Genomic DNA, 9,901 nt, shown 5'->3' with positions numbered 1-9,901 from the left:
TGAAAACAAAGCCCCAGAAAGAGGCTAGATGCCAGTCTTTTCCACGTCCTGTATAAACGGTGGAACAAGCAACACACAGGAGTCCAGCTCACTAACCAAGATAGGTAACATTTAAGGCAGGATTTTTTTAAAAAAATCCAATCAACAAACTAGGACCCAAAGGCCAGTGCCTGTTTTCATAAAGTTTTATCCTAAGTTCCAATAAGCCTCTGTCTACGCACACACAAAAACCAAACTCCAACATCCGCAAAAAACAAGACTTGTTGATAGATTGTAAACCATGTTTATTTACATTGATGAATGGTTGTCAAGTAATAATGCTTGTGAAGCACTTTGATTACATAAGGTGCTTTATAAATGAAAAATATTTATTTGAAAATGAGAAGAACAAAAGAAGGGGCCTCCTGGGTGTCCGTCGCTATCCCCTTCACACACACACACAAACTTGCTCCAAAGGAGCTGAGAGTTAAGGGAGACCGTGTCCCAGCAGACCGCGGAAGGCAGGTGCGAACGAAGCCGGCAGGGGTCCCCGCTGCCCTCGGCAGCTCCCAGCCCCAAAGCCCCGGTGCCGGCCCCGCGCTTCCACCCGGCTCAGGGGGTCCCGCGGCTTTAAACGCCAGAGGCCCCGCCGCGCGCGCACGCCGTTGCTTAGGGAGACGGATGCACAACGGGGGCGCCCCCCCGCCTGGCGCGGTCCCGCATCCCGCCCGCCATGGCCAATTTGCACTCGGGTCACAGCTTCGGAAAGCCGGAGAAGGACGAGGGCCAGCACGGGGAGGAGGAGGGGGGGGAGGAGGAGGAAGAGGAGGAGGGGGAGGAGGGGGAGGAGGAAGAGGAGGAGGAGGAGGAGGAGGAAGAGGAGGAAGAGGAGAAGGAGGGGGAGAAGGGGCTGGAGGCCCCGGGGACGCTCGGCGATGACTTCTGGAAGATTATGGCCATCGGTGACAGTACTGCCGAGGACCTGAAGGCCTTCCGCCCGCGCTTAGCCAGCATCGTGAGCCCCAGCCTGAGCCCGACGCCGACGCCGACGCCCAGCCCGACTCCCTGCACCACCTCATCCTCCAGCGTCTGCTCGCAGAAAAGTACCGCCCTGCCCGCGCTTCCTCGCGGACGTCCCGGGCCCTAGGGGGCGGCTGGCCCGCAGACTCCGGGCCTCGGTCCACCCTGGTGTCTGACGGCGAACGCCAGGCGCCACCACACACACCCGTGTCTCTCAGCCCCTCTGTCCAAGGCACTGAAATCTTGGCGAGCGGGTGTGATGGTTCATCATAGGTGAACGCCTCGGACCAGTGGGAACGTGGGCAGACCCCCCGCAGCGCTCATTGTTATAACATTTTGCACGCGTTCACGCACTGATCGTGTTTCTCCCCCCTTCCATCCTCCCCTTCGTGCGCGGACACGCGCGCACACACACGCACTGTGGCATGTGCCACTCCTGCAGGAGTAGTGCCTTAAGGGTGCTATGCTACTAAAATGAGCCCTGCAAAACAACTCACCTTTTGTGTTTAACTTCCTGTGCTGAAACCACTTCCTTAGAAACATTTTGGTCCGGATAATTCTTTGTTGCGGAGTGGGGGGAGGCGGGGCAGGAAGGTTCTCTCCATTATAGGATTTTTAGTAGCTTCCCGGCTGTGCCATTGGCCCCTACCCCGTGTAGCGACCATCAAAAATATTAAGGTGGTGCAAAAGTAATTGCGGTTTTTGCAATTTAACCTTTTAAACCCCAATTACTTTTGCACTGACTTAATATGTTCAGACATTGCCAAATGTCTCCTGGAGGGCAGAATTGCCCTTTTGATAACCACTGATGTAGAGGGAATGGCTAAAAATTTTAATGTTTCATTTGACAGGTTTTCCTAAAATATTTCAGAGATTTAAGAAAGACGTGTCTAAACCAGAAATAAAACCAAACAGGTAATAGAATGTTTTCAGTGTTCATATTATTATTATTTTTTGAAGCTGATTATGTTTACTTTTTTGGATAGACAGACATGTCAGGAAGTGGGGTAAAATCATCTAGAACATTTACAACTAAGTTTTTTAATCTACACTGTTAGACACTTTGGAGGAGATAGAGAAAAGGTCCATGCACATCTCCAACTTATTACCTACCTGTAGAGATGACATGTGTGCTTGTTAATATGATATAATAACTGTATGCCATGTGTACAATAGTTAGTGCTATGAAAGTTTACAGCATAGGTCTGTAGTGGCTACAATTGAGAATGATCAATTCTCATTCCACCTAGGGAAGAGAGTGGAAATGATGGTCTTTCCTTTGATTCTCTCTTTTTTCTTCTTGTTGCTATTTATCTTCAAACACTTGAACTATAATAGGAAGACACCAGAGAAACACGTTGTAGAATATCTTTACAAATCTTCCCTGAAATCTCACCAAACTTGAATCTTGAAGTACTGAATATTCACCTAAGTTTTGCTTTTACAAGCAACTTTTAAATGCTTAAGTATGGGAGAATTGTTTTGTTCCACATATGTATTTCTATATACCCCCTTTAATTCAACATTTTAATAAAAGATAATATATGTATATGGTTAAAGTATTAAAGTATACATAGGTATAAAATTAAAAATCTTTGTACCCTTCTTCACCCCCCATTCTCACTCACCAGAATTAACATACTGTAACAGTTTGTTTTGGTTCCAGTATAATTTTAAGTAGCATTTTTGCATTCCTTGATTTATCAATTTTTGACATAAATACTAACTTCCCACCATGAACGATGATAAATGTAACTTCTACTACTTCCCTCCTCTCCATTTTTGGTAGTTAAATTATTCTTAGTTTTTCCGACCTTTAGGACTTTAACCTCTACTTTCTGATTTATCTATTTTAGTGAGAATTAACTCTATTATGAAAAATTAACACATTAATGTACTACTTCTATCTCATCCTTTCCTCTCCTAATTAACAACAAATTTTATTGAAACTGATGTATTTATGTAAAGTCATATAACTTTGCCAAGCTTTATTATGTTTGTATTATGTTTTGTAATTATAATTAACTCTTAGTGCTTTGGGTACAAGATGGTTCTAAAAATTGAAAACTGATGAACAATACCCATAATTTCATGCTGAGAGCCCAATAATGTGACTGGATTTGTGCATAAGAAAATGAAATCCTTTGTTTGTAAAACTGGGCTCCGAAAAGGAGAACTTCTCAAGTCTCAGTTGTTTTTCATTGTCTTCAATTTTTCTGACTTGGGCTCAGTGACCACACTTTCTTGATTCCCATATTGCTTTCTTTCTTTTATTCTTTCTCTTTCTCCTAGAGAAACTCCTCAGTAATTATTTCATATAGCTCTCATGGGTAGCCAAATTTCTGAGTTCTTGCCTGTCTTGAAATCTCTTCATTTTGCCCTCATACTTTATTAATCATATAACCTGGCATAAAAGAATAAACCATTTTTCCTCAGCACTCTGAAGACATTGCTTCATTGCCTTCTAGTATCCAGTGTTGCTGATCAGTCTGATTCTCAAACCCTTCTGATATTTGATCATTTCCTCTTCTTCACTGAGCCTTTTCTTTCCTTCAGAATTCCTAATGGATGGCTGTTGGGCCTTTGGGTATCTTCAAGATTTTCAGTGTTTCTGTGCTGCTATGCAGCCCTTGCACAGAACTTATTTCAGAATTCCTATTTGTAATTTCCAAGAACTGGTTCTTGTTCTCTGTTGCTGTTCAAATAGTTGTGTGTGTGTGTGAGTGTGTGTGTGTGTATTTAATTTCTTTGAGGGGGCACTCTTATACTAAAGGTCTTCTTTGTTCTTTGTATTCCTTTTTTTTTCAGGATCAGTTCTATTTATCTTCCATGCTACTGATTGTCCTTAAGTGACTGGTAATCCTTCCATTTGTATTTGTAAATGAATGACTGGTAGGTAGCTACAATGGACTCCGTCAGCAGCTGAGTAGTTCTGTTTTCTAACACGGCTTGTAGAGGAAGCTTGACCTATGTAGGTGATGGGGTATGTCAGAGCCAGCGTCCTGTGGAGTGTCAGCAGCACGCAGCAAGCTGGATAACCCCACTATTACTAGAGTTAGCATAAGGACACTTTACCGTGTGGTTGGAGTTCTTCATGGGTGAAATGTCCCTGTCCCTTCACCCAAGCCCGTTAGGCAGGTCCTAAGTAACCTCAGACTGCACTGGGCTTCTTGTGCAGGCCTAACACGGTCCCTGAGTTCACTGAAGAGATAAAAATAGAAGAAAACATTTCAAAGAAAGTAGAATTCAAGATCTTCTACATGCATTTGTTATTTGATTGTTAAATGTACTATCTTTAGAGGAACTGCTAAACACCCCTCAGGCAGGCTGCCCCCTCTTTTTAGAAAGCAGTTCTTTGGGCTTCATGTGAAAATAAAAGCAACTGCTGCCACATGTCCTGAATAAGGGGACAGGAAGGTGCCTGCCTGGCCAGCTCTTCCAAGTTCATTCTTTGAACTACTTGGATGACAGCCCCCAACCCCCTCCTCTCTGCATTTGGTTGAGTTTAAGCTAGGAGTTTGCTGGGAATTCCCTTTGGAAGAACTTTACTTACTTACTCTCTAGTCCTCTTGTCTTGAGCTGTGATGTGCTCCGCTTTAGTTTTCCATCAACCTGAGGCCACTTATTTACTTTCTTATAAGGACTTCGATAGTCCTTGTCTACTGATGGCAGCTTTCTTGTTCTCCAGGGCTGTTTTGTGTTTGTTTGTAAGTATTTGTTATCTCCGAAAACAAAGGCAGAATTGTATGCTCAGGTGCCATCTTGACCTGGACTTTCAGTATGGGAACCTCTCTTTCCTAGATCAAATTCTTAATTATCTCATCAATCTTCCTAAGAAAATGCTTCTTTTACATTTTAAAGAATTCTCTGGTGAATTTGGTTAGATTGTGTTTTTAAAGAAATCTGTCCTAAAGAGTCATAAAAATCAACCAATATTGGCTCAATTTCTATTTTTAATTGCCCTGTTACTCTTCTGGTTGAAAATGGGGCAAACTTAGCAGCTGATGAGTGTGCAGAAACACAGATTTCGGAGCCAAACATGTCTGGGTTCCCATCTGCCTCTGCCACACATAATTTCAGAGAAGTTCCTTAGAGCCAGCTTCCTTGCCTGTAGAAAGGATATTAGTCCCTACAGGTATTAGTACCTGCCTTGATTGGTTTTTGCAAAGATGAATGAACTAATGTGAGAACGCAACTACTATGTATATATGACTAAGTTCTTCGAAAACGTTAATTTTGGTATTCTTCTTGGTCATCTGCCATCATGCCACAGAATTTCAAACAGTCTTTGATGCTGGTTTAAGGAAGACAAAGAGACCTAGATGAATAATGTATTGATTTTGTTAACTGTTGCACTGGAAAAAAATCCAGTCATTAGATATTGTCTCGGATTGCTCTTCAGTGTCCCTGTGCTCCTGGTCCCTAGAACTTGTTTCTCTGGGGGGTTATATAAACAGAACTTCCCAGAGATTTGCACAGATGGCTTCAGCAGAGGAGTACTTTGCCCATTACAGGACACAGTCATTTCAGAATTAAGACAAAACACCCCACTGATGCAGTATGCCAAGGAACAAAGCATAAAAAAAAAAAAAAAGGAAGGTAGTGACATAAGAGAACGGAGAAAGGTGAAAATGGGACAATCCTAAAATTAACTAACTGATTTGGAAAATAATTTGCTTGATAATTTTAGAAGATGCAGCAAATTATTACAAACTACAAAATTCAAAGAGGCAAAGGAACTTGAAAAGTAATAGTTATTGTTTATCAGTCATTTTATCTAGTAAAAGTCAACAAAGTCCTGCCTTCTATCATATCAAGATAACTCAAGTTAACTGATTAAACTACTTGTAGAAAGAATGAAGATTGTTTAGTTACAATGCATTTAACTTCAGCCTTTTAGAAAGACTTTGGATTGTTTTTAAGCTACTTAAAATAGTGACATGTTCTCATTTAAAGTCAAGGAAATGTTTATACACACACACCATAACTGCCCCCAGCAGCAGCAGCACACATGCACAGAGTGGTAGTAATTTACTCCCTAGGGAAATAATACAGTACTAGGAGCCTCTGGGAGTTAGAAAGGAGTCCTTTCCAAAGAACAGATATGATGCAAACACATGCTCCCTGACTTCACTGAAGAGATAAAAATAGAAGAAAACGTTTCAAAGAAAGTAGAATTCAAGATCTTCTACGTGCATTTGTTATTTGATTGTTAAATGTACTATCTTTAGAGGAACTGCTAACAACCACACAGGTATACTCAAAACTCGCATTTTGTCTAAATTGCAGGATGATCTATCACAGTTTGTATCCAAGAACTCCAAAATCAGTACAAACATAAGAAAGTTGGCTTCGAGACTTGTCTCACAAAAAGCAGCCTAGTGAGTAGTTTGATTTCTAAGCTTTTGCTGGGAGACGGGTGGCACCTTGGGAAGAGCACGGTGTCAGAGGCCAGCAGATCTACGTTTGAATTGCAGCCCCAACAACTAACACTGTGATGGTTGGGCGAGGTACCTAACCTCAGTCAGTGTGTTTCTTCACGTGTTGGCAATAATAATACTGCTGTCACAGGACTGTTACGAAGATCAAAATGAGGTTCAATATTTACACTCCATGACACTGAGTCTTTTAAGAAATGGTGGCATTTATGTTCACATCAAGAAATAATCTGCCATTATATTTTGATACATATCTTTATATTTTATTATAGAAGTAACCTATGCACACTGTTTCTCCAATGTCAAACCATTAAGAAATACAGAGGGCGCCAGAAAAATGTTTATACATTTCAAGAAAGGAAAACAGTACTAAAATTGTATTATTCAATATATACCGATAACAAAAGATGAATACAAGTCATGTTGACTTCTGCAATGACAAGAGGTGCTCAAAATGGTTGCCACCAGCGTCCAGACACTTCTGATTACGGCGAACTACTGCTTGAGCAACGTTGACCAAAGTGTCCACTTGTATATATTTTTTTGGCAACTCCAGTGTGTATAATGTAAAAATTAAAATTTTAACTTATCCCAATATATTCCTCAGAAGTAACCTTTATGAATATCCTTTCCTTTCAAGTTTTATATTTTTGTGTTATATCACTTATATTCATTAGATGCTTATTGAGCGCCTAGCATAGGCCAAACCCTGTTCCAGGGAAACAGCAATGAACAAAACAAACAAAACCCCCATCTTGGTGATCTTCTGTTGAAGCGTGACAGGTGGAGGTGATGGTGAGATAAATAATACAGAAAATAAGTAAATACATAATACATTAGGTGATGTATGTGCTAAGGAAAACAAAGTCAAGCAGGTAAAGGAATAGAAAATGTTGGAAGGGATGGGGTGCTCAGGGCAATATTCACTGAGAAGCCGAAATATTTGAGCAAAGTGAGTGAGTGAGCCACGTTGACCTCTGGGGGAGGAGTGTTCCTGGCACAGGAAACAGCAAGTGCCTCCTGGAACAAGGAGGCGGCCAGTGTGGCTTCAGCGGAGTGAATAAGGAGGAGAATCCCAGGGTCCCAGGTCACTGAGACAATGAAGACCAAATCTTTCTCTGTGGCAATGAAGCGGGGCGTCATGGGAGGGTTTGCACCAAGAAGTGATACAACCTAGCATAAAAATGGACCAAATATTAAAAAGATGTTAATTATTACCAAATGAATCTCTATGGTCAATGTAATTCTGATGGGATTTTTCAATGGAATTTGACAGGTTGAGTCTTTGATCTTGTTTGGCAGTGTTAAAAGATAAACGGAAGCATTTTCAAATGTTTAAGCGTTTATTTGAGCAAACGTTGATGAAAATTGTGCAGCACCAGACCAGATGTATTTAGATGCTCTCCACTGACAAGAACTGGATGAGAGGTTTTTATAGAGAAGACAGGGGAGCAAAGCAAGGAAATGATCTGATTGGCTGTAGCCTCCTGAGGCATTTACAGGAATTGACTCTGGCTTAGGTTTCCATTTGCTGACACAGGCTACTTGCTGACAAGGCATTGGTGCCTCCTCTAATGACCTCCTTGATTGATTACTTGAACAGCAGGAACCTACATTATTAAAGTACATTAACAGCAGTGTACCGCCTAGTTGGGGGGAATCTTCTTTTACAGTTTGTTTGTTTTCTTCATAGAGGACTCAGATGCAGCTCTTATTAATTTATTCCTAGGTACTTTTAGTCTTTTTTATTGATGTAACAATTGGAATTTTTTTTCTGTAATAGAAAAATTTTTTCTATTTTCTAAATGGTTATTGTCACTGTATAAGAAAGCTATTGATTTCTATGTATTAATCTTGGATCTCTGCCCCACGTGCTCTGACCCTCTGATTTGTCAGTTGAAAGTCTATTAGACAATTACATTTCTTATAAATAACATCAGTTTTACCTCTTCTTTAATTTGTTTACTTAGCAGTGTGTCATGGACATCTTTCCATGTCAAGAAAGATTGATCTAATTCTTTGAAATGACTGTACAGTACTCCTGTATATACAGTTATTGTGACTTATGTAATAAATACGATTGCTAGATATTTCAAGGTTGTCTTGGTTTGGTTCGGTTTGCTTTGGTTTGGTTTGGGGTTTTTTGAGCTCTTCCCAACAGCAAATAATGCCTTAATGAAAATCTTGGTGCATTCATTTTTATGCAGTAGGTTCTTGAATAACATAATCTCATTATGATGTTGATGAGACACCGCAGGAACTTACCTCTTGTACATCACTTAGCCTGTGCCAAAATTGATTTTGTCATACATCATTTCCCTTAAAGTCACAGAACCTGTTGACGATTTAAGTGAGGACCCTCTGTACCTGCACTTACATTTCTGTTGGACAGAGCAACTAAAACATATTTAAATTTTTTTCCAGGTCCTTCACACAGGAAATGCGTCATCTTCTGAAGCCTATCTTTTCTCCAACAGCAGTCCTTGCTGTCCCCTTAAGCTCTTCCCACTGTAGGTTGTTCTGACTGGTTTTTCATCATTCCAATCCTATCTGCTTAAACTTCTAGACATTTAGTCACAGTCACTGGCTTGTTGGTGGCCGCCTTCCCCATTCCCAGCATTGCCCTGGAATCGTGGAGGAGATAATCCTGATGGCTTAGCTCACTGTTGCACTGGACCCCCTCACCCCAGCACCCAAGTACCTGAAAAATCTTTTATAGAACAGCCAACATAAAGTAGACAAAATCGTACTTAAGAGAAGCAGAAAACAATAAGGTCTGAAAAACATGATTATAATCAAGTGAAATATGCATCTGTGTAGTATTTTAGGACTGGAAAGGAACAGAACATTTAAAAATGGGATACACTAGAGTGATGAATTTTCTGTTTGTTCCTTATTACTGATAAAATATTATTTGGAAAAAGGCAAAAAAAAATTAAAATACATTAAGGGTACTTATTTTTCCAAGAGGCATATTTTCTTTTATATTAAACTTCTTTCCCACCTTGTCAGGATTAATGACAAATGTGCACTCTTTTTACAGAGAAGAAAGTATCCTCTGTAACGAAGACAACTGAACCTGTAAATCTGGCTTCTAAATTAAGAGGTGAATGGACGTGCAGAGTCATCCCTTCTGCTGTAGAAGGCAAACTGCTGTTAGGAACCCCCCTTAGCCTGGGCGGTCCCCAAACCCCTTAGGAAAGCCCCGCCCCTGAGAACATGCACAAGAAGGTGGTGGACAGGTAGGGTTTTAGGGCATTTACACAGTGTGTGTGATGGGCTAGGATCCCCAAACTAGAGAAAATGCACAAAAGAAAAAACTTTCCTTCTAAATCTCTCCTTTTCTCTTCAGAAAAATGGGTAATTAATCCAGAAGAACCCAAACTAAATATTTTATGTGAGCTAGAGGTAAGAAATGTTTATCAGTCCAACTAGTATGCTATGCTCGTACTAGTGAGTGCTAT

At 40.8% G+C, this 9,901-nt stretch overlaps 1 protein-coding gene across 1 annotated transcript in view; it reads left to right on the top strand.

Annotated features, from left to right (window-relative positions):
- Positions 1 to 902: 902 nt before the first annotated feature.
- The window catches only part of ERICH6 (glutamate rich 6), a gene marked incomplete at its 3' end in the record, with an annotated part of 29,969 nt that continues 20,970 nt past the window's right edge, over positions 903 to 9,901 (top strand). The window contains exons 1-3 of the mRNA XM_081069962.1: positions 903 to 1,082; positions 9,481 to 9,543; positions 9,790 to 9,845. Coding sequence (XP_080926088.1) covers positions 932 to 1,082; positions 9,481 to 9,543; positions 9,790 to 9,845 — 270 coding nt within the window. The 5' untranslated portion in view covers positions 903 to 931. The remainder of the gene's footprint in view (positions 1,083 to 9,480; positions 9,544 to 9,789; positions 9,846 to 9,901) is intronic.

The sequence above is a fragment of the Rhinolophus hipposideros genome (assembly GCF_964194185.1).
Source record: "Rhinolophus hipposideros genome assembly, chromosome: 2".
NCBI lineage: Eukaryota > Metazoa > Chordata > Mammalia > Chiroptera > Rhinolophidae > Rhinolophus > Rhinolophus hipposideros.
Note: the sequence above shows the minus strand (reverse complement) of the source record. Positions and strands in the feature narration are given on the sequence as shown.